Raw genomic sequence first — 13,138 nt, forward strand, 5'->3', positions numbered from 1 at the left:
TTATGTTGCTTTTATTCTTTAAAAGAAATTTAAAAATCATGCTTTGTAAGTAGTTTGAGAAAAACATTATTTTTAAAGAAAGTCAAAATCTAATTTTTAAGTAATAAAATTCTTATGCGGCGTAGTGAGTACATGTAAGCTAGTTAAAGAGGCTTTGAAAAGATGTCAATCCTGTGTTGACCTAAGTTTCTTCATCTTTTGAAGACTGAAAATCTTTAGCGTTTAACTCCTCAAGCACTTTATACATTTAGTTTTTTCAACATTTGTTTGAATATACTTTATTTCATCTAACTTTTATATTCTTAAAAAATACTGTATTGTTATGTCTTCTATAATCAGATTGACACATGGTATTTGTTCATTTTCCCTCATTTCAGTGTGCTTGCTTTCTTCTCATATTTAAAGACTAATTGCATGTAATACTTGGTTTTGAACTTGCAAATTAATTTGGAAACAAATAGATACCAATTTTAGGTCTGTTTCAGAGTAAATTTTACAAGATTATTTATATGTATTTATGTACCTATATACATACATACATTGTGATGCTTGAGAGAGAAGTTCCTTAAAGCTCTTCTAAAGTTTGGTGTTGTAGAATAAAACTATTCACTCCATTGGGGCTACAGAGGTAGAAAACATAGCTTTTTCTTCTGTAAATTAAATGTAGTTATTGGATGAGTTCTAAGTAAACTCTGTATTGCTTATAAATATTGTGGTTGTCATTATAAAAGAGTTTGATTGCTTGAACAAAGCACAGGCTCTTCAGTATTCCTTGGTCAAGAGGTGCTGTAAGGTTTTATTTTATGTGCTTAAATGCAGCCTAGTCTTAAACCTATGTATAAGATGAAGTGGTTATCTGGTCTAAAAATTTTTTTGAAATTTCATTATGCACCTCTAATGTTTAAGTCAAAGTTATCCCTAGAAACCTTGGAGTAGTACATATTAAAAAATTTTTTAAATAAGGAAATTTTCTCTTTTTCTGCTGATGTTCTCGTTTCCTTTTCACAAAACTGTATTACTCATGGTTTCATTTTAAATTCAGGAAGAGTTCTAACTTCCAAAAGAATGATTGTTTTTCCCCTTATTTGTTTACTTGGATAGTGAATGATAAAAATTGCTTTTGTGGGAGGTGGGGATCTGGAGCAGGTAAAAAAACACTTGAAAATAATTTGGTTATAATACTATGTGTAAGGCATTGGAACTTTAGAGATGAGACGTAATGATACTAAAGCAATCTTTTCGGTATATAAGTTAATTGAGCAAGGACTTTGCCTTTTTCACTGTTGTATATTGATCATATATAGAGTAGATGCTCATGGAATACTTGTTGGATGAATAAATGATTCCTAATAAGTATCTCCACTTTTGGCTTTAGGTGCGATACCTAGAAGAAGAGAGACCTTTTGCAATTGAGCAAGTTACTGGAATGCTGTTGGCCAAGCTTAAGGAAACTTCAGAAAATGCTTTGAAGAAACCAGTGGCTGACTGTGTGATTTCAGTACGTTTTACCTTAATAATGAATAATAATAATGAATACTGTTGAGTCTTTTCAGTGTATTAGTGTTACGTTGAAATATTTTTCTTCCCTTTTCTTTACTCTTTCTGCTCTTATCCAGTAAATAACCTAAATCTATTTTTACTTTTATATTAAGAAAATTATTTTATTTGGTGAAGTTCAGGGCTGTGTTTCCCATAAACTCAATTGTGATAATCAGTGAATCTTAAAAAAACTAATATATGTGATTAGTGACCTCTGTACCTGCCACTTATCGCAAGGAATCTGTCTAGGTAGCACTTAACTTCCGACCTCTAGGGACCTTGACATTTATGTCAGAGCTTGAAAATGCCCAGTTGGGAATTTGAGATTGTGTATATTCTGTATCATAAAGAAAAGATACTTTTTAAAAATGATAAACTAGATGTATTTAACATGTATACTTCTGGAAATTTTGACATATACATAAACCTGTGAAGCTATCATCATCACAGTCAACATAATAAACATATTAATCACTCCCCAAAATCCACTTGTACCTTTAAGATAAAAATTGTATAAAAGGTGAGCAGCATGGTACTTTGATACACATAGTGAAACAATCACTACAGTCAAGCTAATTAACATAGTTAACCTTTTCAGTGTATGTGTGGTGAGAGTAGCTGAGATCGCCTTTCTTAGCAAATTTCCAGTATATAATACAGTATTATTAACTGTGGTCATTGTGCTGTACATTAGATTTCTGGAACTTACTCATTCTACATAACTGAAACTTTAGTACCCTCTGACCACTGTCTCCCCATTTCCCCCACTTCCTGCTCCTGGTAACCAGCATTCTACTCTATCCTATGAACTCAACTTTTTTAGATTACATATATAGGTGAGATCAAATACTATGCAGTATTTTTCAAAAAGAAAAGATCTATCTTTTAAGAATTCTTAATAAAACATTTAATTATTTACGGTATCTTGTATCTTGAGATCCCATTCCATATTGATAACTAGTTTTTAAGTTATATGTTGTCACCTAAATGTGAATATATTCTTTTTTTATGTTTTTTTAATTACTAAAGTATCATCAGTTATAGTGTGTCAATTTCTGGTGTACAGCACGTCCCAGTCATGCATATACATACATATATTCCTTTTCATAGTGAATATATTCTTAATACTGTTAAACTTGACTCCTTAAGTTCAAGAGTCTCATGTCATCAGAAAAATAGAATCATATTATAAACTCATCAGTGAATTTAGTAATTAGAATTTGTTTGGTATATTTGAAATTTTTTAAGTGAGAGAAAAATATTAGAGCTTAGCCTTCTGTTTTCCAGCCACTTTGTAATAGTAAATAATAGAGTTTACCACTGTCCAGACACTGTTCTAGGCATTTAATGTGTATTGACCCATTTAATCATCAGAACCACTCTGTGAGGTAGGATATTAACCTCAGTTTCACAGATGAAAAGACTGAGGCATAGAGAAGTTAAATAACTTGTCTCAAATCAGCATACCTAATGAGTGGTAGAGCTAGAAATCAAACCTAGATAGTTCATTCCTGAGCCTGGGCTCATTACTCTTCCATCATACTGCCACTTGAAAGGGAATGTAAGAATGGTGCAAATTTTAAAACGATCTTAAATTCAAATCCATTCCTATTTATTTAGCTATACTTGATGTTACTTTCATGTCAGATGTTAGTGTCAAAATATAGCTTTATGAACTTCTTGGTGATTATTAACTGTAGTTAGCACAGTAGACCCATGTGAGCTGTACGAGGGGAAGGACTTTCTCTGTTTTATGCTCTGTCATATCCCTAATGACTAGAAAAGTACCTGGTTCATAAATGCTCATTGAATATTAAGTAAATAGTACATGATAGTTCAGATTTTTGTCAGAAGGATAATACCAAAATCAGGATAAACAAGCTTATCAGAATTCAAGTTCTTTTCCTGTTGTTATCTGTTAAATGAAATTTCTAAATTCAAAAAGCAGTAAGATTGGAGGAGACTACTTAAAATTGGAAGAGCCCCAAGTCATTTTGTACAGGATTATACTTAATTAGCTTTTTAGAAATCTGTCTGTAGACCAAGTGAAAGTGCTTCATAGTTTGATAGAACTAAGTATATGTAAATCTTAATTATAAGTTTTAAATTATGAGTTTATTTTCTTCTACAAAAAGTGTAAAGTTTTTTTATTATTTGTAACATCAGCAAAATTATTTAAGTCAGTACATTTTTAAGGAATTTTACATGTTCTGATTCCTTCCACTGCCTATCACTTTAGTTCCTCCAGTTGTTTGAGTCATAATCTTTGAAGATAGCTCTTTCAAAAATAATTTTTGCCCAGTCCACAATTATGTCAGTCAATCCACAATTCTTTTAGGTGGGCTTCTTTGATCTCCAAAGGAATATGGACACACTTCAAAAATTTCCCACCTGTAATTTTAGGGATCCAGTTTACTCAAGCAGTTTATTTTAGGGCTCTAGTTAAATGTAGGAAGTACGCTGCTATTTTGGCAAATGATCTAAAATTATTATCCCTTCATCATTTCTAATATTGAAAAGCCTTCCTACATCCAATTTTTACTCATCAGCCTCCAAAAAAAAAAAAAAAGTTACAGGTCTCACCACCAGTGCAATAAAATTATGTGATAGAAGCAAAACCTGTGTTGTCATTATAGCCACTATTTCATTTTTTTAGTAGAAACATATTCTTTTTGGTGATTTATAAAAACACATGCTCATCATAAGTCCCCTGTAGTATAGTTCCCCCTCCCTTTGAAATACAACCATTGTAAAAACTTGGGATTGTATTTTTCTAGTAATGCGTACATATGCAAAAATGGAATCGTGCTGTGTGTGCCACCCTTTTTTAAATATAGTAAAGATACTGTTCCATGACAATTCAGATCTATCTGATTCTAACATCTATATAGGATTCCATTATGTGAATATAACAATATATTTAACCAATCTAATTTTTCGCAGACTCTTGAGTTTTTAGTTTTTCATTATTAAAGATGAACAAGTGTGTATCTTTATAGACCAGACCAACACAAGGATTTAATTAACATATTTTTGAAATCCTACAGTATTATTCCATTTTATTAATTGCTTTAAATTTGTGTTCACAATGTAGGTCAAAATTTTATGATATAGAAATTGCCAGCCTTAAAAAAAACTAGTATTTTTTCCTAATTAGTTTAATTAAACCATCATAATTTACCTTAAGCTGTATGTAAGTTTTTTTTAACATTTTTTATTGATTTATAATCATTTTACAATGTTGTGTCAAATGTACATAAGTTTTAGTGCAATTATTTTCATTTTTCAATTGGTGAAATATTTAAGTGAAATCTGTTACACTGAATAACACCCTTAATTATTGTTTTGAAATACCAGATTCCTAGCTTTTTCACTGATGCTGAGAGAAGATCTGTGATGGCTGCAGCCCAGGTTGCGGGTTTAAATTGTTTAAGGTTGATGAATGAAACCACTGCAGGTGAGCAGTTTGCAATCTGAAAATCACTGTGAGAAAAATATTTTTATAGTTTTTTTTAAGCTAATACAAAGCGTTTTTTAAACTCTTATATGTACTAATTCTTATAAGCTTGTTTTGGAGTACAATATTTTGGCAGAGGTTAAACATGTCTTACTTTGGCTATTATAATCATTAATATTATAGAGTTATAGATGGGTAGAGAAAACTAAAAACATTAACGAAATTATGAAAAGTTAGTTTACTTTGAAACTAATAATTTTTATTACTCTACTATGAATTAAAATGTATCAGCGTGACTTATCTTTTGTTTTCCAAGTGATTGCTGTCCTGGAATAAACCTAACTCTTTGTTCTTACACAGTTGCACTAGCATATGGAATTTACAAACAAGATCTTCCCCCGTTAGATGAGAAACCAAGAAATGTAGTATTTATTGATATGGGCCATTCTGCCTACCAGGTCTCGGTTTGTGCTTTTAACAAAGGAAAACTTAAAGTAAGTAAATTATTTGCTGTATTTAATTTTAATGGTTAACAGCATATAAGACTACATAGAGAAATTGAATGCCTGGGTTTAAACACCTTGGCTCTGCCACTTAAAAACTTTGAGGACAAAATAAGTTAATGTATATAAGATGCTTGGAATGCCGTAAAGATATTATAATTTATTAGCTGACTTAATAACTCAATAAAAATAACTATCAGGGAGCATAAATTACATATTTATAAATATATATAGGCGACATTTTCTAAAATGATTCCCGTTGTGTTTAGAACCCCTTCTATCCAGGAGCCCCTTATCAAAATTCTCTACAATGTGGCATTATTTACTTTTGTTTATCTTCTTATAGCCTTTGTTTGGTTTTATATTCTTTTTTACCTTGATTATCTTATCCAGACTTACACGCTCACTCTCTCCATTTCTCACATGTGTAGAATTTGCTCAGAAGATTAAATGCTTTGGATTATCCAACACCTTTTAGAGCCTTTTGTATTGCAGTTTATATTATTACAATAACATTCTTCTAATCAGAAAATTAAAGGGAAATGACTCATAGTGAATGCAGGGTAATTTTTTGCAAATTGGTTTAATCCTTGGAAGTTAGTTTTGAATTTTAACTTAATTAAAACATTTTTCTTTCTTCCTTTTTAGTGACTACCTTGGAGTAGACCTATAATTTTTTAGATCACAGACCCCTTTGGAAGTTTGATAAAAGCTATGACCCTTCTCCCCAGAAGGATGCACATTTCCACTAGTCACATACCTACACAGTTTTGCATCTAATTTTAGGTAATACTGGACATCATGAGAAGTTTGTCCATGAATTTTCCATGCTAGACTGGGATGACACCCCCATCAGATTGTGCTCACATCCTACAGTGATGTTTACCACTATTCCACCACTTGTCCTTGGGAAAAAAAGCTGATGAACCATACCAACAATGGGATTCTCCTTTTTTAGCAGTGACTACTAAAAGTAGTCATTTTTGCCCTCTACCCTGGGAATTGAGACTAGATGTCTTGGTTGTGTTTTCCAGAGCTGTAGTGGTGTAGTGCTCTGACTTGTCTACTCCTCTTCCATTTGACTGTTAGTTGTGGTCTATTGCTCAACAAGTTTATTATATTGAATTCTTGTCTCGCCTCATTTTTTTCTGTTTTCTTTTTTGGTCCCTTGTGTGCTTTTTTCTTCCTTCTATGTATTTATAAAAAATAGCCTGGCTTTTTCAGCCATAAGGAATGAAATGATGCTATTTGCAGCAACTTGGATGGACCTAGAGATTATCATATTAAGTGAAACAAGTCAGACAGAGAAAGACAAATATATGATATCACTTATATGTGGAACCTAAAAAAAGATACAAGTTTTAAAAAAATAGCCTGACTTTTGGGGCAAGGGTTGGGGGCACTAATTCCTGATTTTTAAATTGACAAATTGCAAAATACTTTAGATTTGATCTTTGAATTGGTTCTTCTTGGCTGTTTTGTTTTGGGTTACATATTTAGAACTGTTTCCTTGCTCTCTTTTTTTTTAAACTTTTAATTGAAGTATAAAATCAATGTTGTATTAGTTTCTGCATACAACATACTGATTCAGTTATACAAATATATATATTCTTTTTCACTATAGGTTATTACAAGCTATTGAATACGTTTCCTTGCTCTCTTAAACATGGTTTTTGGCCCACCTGTTCAGTGCTGTTGTACAACCATAGGATGTGAGATAATGAAGTTTTAGTCATTGTAACTGAATTATTTCAGAATTAGAATTATTCTTTTACTTCATGGTATATAGCTCTGTAACCTAAAGCAGATAATTCAGAGTGGATAAATATGTTGGCTAAAAATTAGTGATAGTTACTACAGGTGATTCCAAATTTGGCACCCCTGTGATTTTTGACAAGATTTGCGGTTTTGGTTTTATTTTCAATTTAAAAGGTATTTTTGTTTTTTGTTTGTTTTTCTGAAAGCATCTATATTTCTGAAAATTCAGTTCTCATTTTTCAATTAAACAGGTCTTGGCTACTACATTTGATCCATATTTGGGTGGCAGGAACTTTGATGAGGCTTTGGTAGACTACTTCTGTGATGAGTTCAGGACCAAATATAAGATAAATGTGAAAGAAAACTCTCGGGCCTTGTTGCGTTTATATCAGGAATGTGAAAAACTAAAGAAGCTAATGAGTGCAAATGCATCAGATCTTCCACTGAACATTGAATGTTTCATGAATGACCTTGATGTTTCTAGTAAAATGAACAGGTACTATGTATGTTTTCAGTTTGAAAAGTGTTTGCTTATTTTATAATATTTAAATCATGTCTGAATGTTTTCATTCTGTTATTTTAGAAGATATGCTCAATTTTTATATTTCAAAATAGTGAATTTTAATTGTTATTCTACAAGATATGCTCAATTTTATATCCCAGAGTAATGAATTTTATTTCATTTTCCCACAGGGCTCAATTTGAACAATTATGTGCTTCCCTCTTCGCCAGGGTTGAACCACCATTAAAAGCAGTAATGGAACAAGCTAGTAAGTGGAAGTTACTGAACTAACCATCAGAACTGTATCATGGTGTTATTTGAATGGGATGGGAAATGGTAAAAACAATGAAAACTTCATACGGTGTTTGAAGATTTGTATTTATTTTAGAGATTATAACTCATTCTTTATTCCATAACAACAGGGCACTAAAATTGGAGCTTATGAGAACTCCTGACTTATACTGTTCACATCATAAAACTAATGCTGGTTATATTTGAAGGTGTTTATATGAAAGTTTTTGAAGATTCTAAGATGAAAAGTAGAAATGGGGACATGACTGCTTTTTCTTAAGGTTTTTGGTAATCAGTTAAAAATACCTTCTGTGGGGATTTGTGAGGTAAAAGTTTAAAAAAAATTGAAGGACTCTGAAGAGTGCCTTTAAAGCCCATGAAGTGCTTGTCCGTCCTTACTGTCACTTCATCATCTAGACCGAGTGACACACAGATAATTAATATCTATCAAATTTTGCCTTTTTCCAAAATTTGTTTCTATCTTCTTTCCATTTTACCTTGTTTTGAGCAAATTTTAAAAAGCCACTTTTAAAAGAATTAATTTCCAGGGTTTACTGTTCACATTTTTATAAAGATGATGTTATTTTTCTCAATTAAACATTTTGTTTTTCAGACTTACAACGTGAAGATGTAAGTAGCATAGAAATTGTAGGGGGAGCAACACGAATTCCTGCAGTGAAGGAACAAATCACTAAATTCTTTCTTAAAGACATAAGTACCACATTAAATGCCGATGAAGCTGTTGCAAGAGGATGTGCATTACAGGTGTGATTATTAATCTTTCTTTCTTTTTTTTTTAGAATGTATATTTTGCCAGAAATATGATAGACCTAAAGGAATGTCTTAATAGTATCTGGTCCAACCACTCATCAGTAAGCTAAAATGAAATCGAAATTATTCCTGAAAAATAAGTGTGGTGTCTTACTTGTTTTTAAATTGTCATAGGGTAACATATCCATATTTGTACTGAGAGAACATTTATTCTATGAATTCTTGTAATTTCCTATTTAAAATTCTTTTTTTGAGATTTAATATTTTACATTAATTTTTGTAAGGTCACAGAAGGAGTACTCTGACATTTTAAATTTACTAGTTATTACCAAAAAAAAAAGTAACAATTTTATTATAAGAACTTTACTAAGCAGTTCAATCAGGGTAACCTAGGATGTGTTTGGTGTTTGTTGATTTAAATATGATATTCATCTTATTTTCAGTGTGCGATTCTCTCACCAGCATTTAAAGTGCGTGAATTTTCCATAACAGACGTTGTTCCCTATTCAATCACACTAAGATGGAAGACCTCTTTTGAAGATGGAAATGGGTGAGTTACTTCTAAAGTCTTGGTTAGATCTTGTCATAAATAACCAATTTGAACCTGTTTTTCTAAATTAGAGGAATTTGCACTTCTTAAAATTGTCAAATACTTTTAAATAAAATTTTAGAAAAAAGAATATAAAAATGATATGTAATATGTAAGCCATGATGGCATACTTTTTATTAATATCTGATTATAAAAGTAAAACATTCTCGTTTTCAAAGAAAAATCACAGTACAGAAATATAAATACTTAAAAACCTGCATTTACCATGCCCCAACTCCCTTAGCCCACTTTGTAAGAGGTAACTATTGTTAACAGGTGGATGTATGTCCAGTCATTTTCTTTGACTATCCAAATAAAAGCACTTTTTAAATACTTACATGGTCATCTATGTACCTCCAGTACAACTTGCTTTTTTAAATACATGCCACCTTTCCATGTCAATAGACAGTAACTATTTTTTCAACAATTATATGTGCCATAATTTAACCAGTACACTGTGTAGTCATGTTTTTCCTGTTTCAAGCAGTGCTATTAGGAATATCTTTTTACACATCTCCTTTAGTTATGTTTGGTATATCTGTAAGGTAACTGTGTAGGAGTCAAATTAAGCCAAAGGATTGGAGCATTATTGTAACTATTACTGCCAAATTATCCAGTAAAAAGACTATATATATTTATATTCCTATTAACATTGCATGACATAACCTATTTTAGTTCATTTTCCCCTATAAGTTTAACATTCTAATAGTTAAAAAAAAAGCACTTTGTTACTAAATTTGTATTTTTGACTATTGTGAGCTGCAGTCTTTTCATGCTTTGACATTTATATTTCCTTTTCTGTGAACTGCTGGGATTTAATAGCCTACTTCCCTAAGAAAATGAAATTTGTATTTCAAGTATTATATTTGACTACTTTTCAGACGTATAATTTGTATAATAAAATAAACTTGTATTTATGTTTTGAAGTTGCGTTTAAAATTTTGTTCTGTGCTCTATACATCCACACCCCCAAGAAACTGAAATTATTGCACAAATTTCAAAAATACGGATTATCAGCCTGATTGGGAGGTTTTTGCTAGGCATCCTAAATGGCATGTGTTAATGTCAATTTTGAGGCAAGAAATATTCTTTAAAGTTAATTTGAATTAATTTGAATTAAAAGTATAAGTGATCCAGAAAAAAAAATTACAAGAAAACATATGGGAAGTTAAATATAAATAAAGTAAAAATATTCTAGTGACTATAATAAGAAAGTAGAAGGTAATGGGAGGTTCTTCAAAACTAGGATAAAGGAAAAGGTCCATAAAGGTGAGATTTTCAAACCTTGCATAATTAATATGATGATGGTATACATAATACTAAAGAATGCATTTATGGGCCACTATAAGCAACAGTTATAAATAATTTCTGTTACACTGTTGAAGGAATAGGAATTGCTATGTATAGTTTAAAAGCCTCCAGTACTAGAGAAGAGAAAATACTGTAAAAGACATTGTTACATCAACCGAAAAAATTGGAATATGGATTGTAAAGTATCAGTGTAAGTTTATAAAGTTGACAACTGTACTGTGGTTATGTTAGAGAATGTCCCTGTTAGGAAATACACATTGAAGGATTTAGAGGTAAAGGGATATCATGTATGTACCCTCAAGCTGATCAGAAGAAATTATACACATTCACAGAGTGTATGCACTGAAATGATGAAAGAAATGGGATAAAATAGTAGCAAATTTACATAAAGGTACACAGGTGTTCCTTACCCTGTTTTGATTTTTGTACCATTTTATGAATTTGAAATTATTTCCAAATAAAAGTATTTTTTTAAGGGAGCAAGAATACAAAGAGTTACATATAATAAGTATTTTGGAAACTAATGGATAGAATTTGATCCTCAAGATGTGAGCAAAAAAAAAAATCTCTATATATTTGCCTTAAAAATATACCTGTTTTCAGGTATTTTTTTTCTTTTTAGTAGGATTAGATTGTCTGTTACTATGACAGACATTCTAAAAACTTTCAGCCATAAACCTGTCAAAACGCATATTTACAGCAAAATCAGTAATTATTTTGCTTAATCTTTGTGCACAGAGGTCTTTACAGTTGTTGCTTATGAATTCAAAATGAGATGGATTCTGTAATTAGGTTCATAGGCAACTTTCTGTTTGTTTTTAACTGTTTTCCCACTCTATTTTAGGGAATGTGAAGTATTCTGTAAGAATCATCCTGCCCCATTCTCAAAAGTCATTACTTTCCATAAGAAGGAACCATTTGAACTAGATGCATTTTATACTAACTTACATGAAGTGCCTTATCCTGATCCAAGAATTGGTGAGAGAACTCCACAATTTTTTTTTTTTACAAATTTTAGCCTCTAATAAATATGTTAAGATTTGAATCAAGGAAACAAATTAACGTTTCAGCTAAGCTAGCACTGGGTTTTTAAAGAAGGATACTCATACTTTTTTCTAAATATGCACTTTTTAGTGCTTAGAGTTTCTGAGGTAACAGCAGCTTTGGATCTTTTTCAGTTCATTTTGACTTCTGTATTTAAAACGGACTGTAATTGGTCTGAAAGATTTGAGTGAGGGTTATTTTTATGGGAAAACTCTAATCAGTAAATTGAAATTGTGCTGCTGATTATTTATTTTCTGATTTTAAACCTGTATTCATTGGCAACAACTAGAATAAGTATCACTGGATTAATAAGGGGAAATAGGAGACTGTACTACCCATTTTAGCTGAGTGTGATGTTTTTAGAAGATATAAAACAAAGTACGATTTTGTATCATTTAAAAGAGGAAGAATATTAAGTTCTGAAGTTTTCTAATTATTGACAGACTAAAAAGGGGACAACATAAATATTTAAATTATGTTATTTAAAGCAGTAATAGTAAGTTACTGAAAATGGTGTTCGTTTCCTAGGGCTTCTGTAACTAAGTACTACGAACTAGGTGGTTTCAACAACAGAAATGTACTGTCTCAGTTCTGGAGGCTAGAGGTTCAAAATCAAGGTGTTGGCAGGATTGGTTCCTTCTGAGGGCTGTGAGGGAAGGATCTATCACAGGTCTCAGTCCTTGGTTCATAGATGGCCATCTGTATATTCACATGACATTCTCCTTGGTATTGAAATAAGGATACCATGTTTTTGGATTAGAGCCTACCCTGATGACTGCATTTTAACTGGATTACCTTGTAAAGACTCTGTCTCCAACTAAGGTCACCTTCTGAGGTACTGAAGAGTAGAGTTTCAATATATGAATGGGGTGCGGGGGAAGGTGTTAAGAACTGAACTTATAAAAAAGGTCAACCGGATTTTTTTTACTATACAGTTTTTCTGCCCAGTATTCTCTCTCTACTATGGATAACATTATATATTTGAGACTTTTTTTTGAAAAATAAAACATCAGTAGATTTCTTAAAGTGAAAAATTAATGTGACCTCAGTAGGTAGTAGTGACTGGATAACTTAGCAATTTTGCTATAGGAAAAATCCAGAAAAAAGTTTTAAATTGCTTTATTTATGAATTACCAAATGATTATGAGTATCTATTTTGTTTTCAAACTCAGAAACTGAATTTTGTTATTTTGGTTGTAGTGTGGCAATATTACAAAACACTTAAAAGTTACATTGCCTTGGGTTAGGATTTGTCCTTAAGATCCCAACTCCTTTTTCCTAGCATTGGTGATTTTGAACAGATTGCTTAACCTTTCTGAATTTTTACACCAGGTTATTTATTAGTGTATAAAAAGGTGATCTTGGGAAAATTC

General features: G+C 31.3%; 1 protein-coding gene across 1 annotated transcript in view; it reads left to right on the forward strand.

The window, feature by feature from the left end:
* HSPA4L (heat shock protein family A (Hsp70) member 4 like) overlaps positions 1–13,138 on the forward strand; it is a 49,180-nt gene that overhangs the window by 13,363 nt on the left and 22,679 nt on the right. The window contains exons 4-11 of the mRNA XM_032463211.1: positions 1,376–1,498; positions 4,897–4,996; positions 5,357–5,490; positions 7,509–7,753; positions 7,951–8,027; positions 8,664–8,815; positions 9,265–9,371; positions 11,566–11,699. Coding sequence (XP_032319102.1) covers positions 1,376–1,498; positions 4,897–4,996; positions 5,357–5,490; positions 7,509–7,753; positions 7,951–8,027; positions 8,664–8,815; positions 9,265–9,371; positions 11,566–11,699 — 1,072 coding nt within the window. The remainder of the gene's footprint in view (positions 1–1,375; positions 1,499–4,896; positions 4,997–5,356; positions 5,491–7,508; positions 7,754–7,950; positions 8,028–8,663; positions 8,816–9,264; positions 9,372–11,565; positions 11,700–13,138) is intronic.

This window comes from Camelus ferus, chromosome 2 (genome assembly GCF_009834535.1).
Source record: "Camelus ferus isolate YT-003-E chromosome 2, BCGSAC_Cfer_1.0, whole genome shotgun sequence".
Taxonomy (NCBI): Eukaryota; Metazoa; Chordata; class Mammalia; order Artiodactyla; family Camelidae; genus Camelus; species Camelus ferus.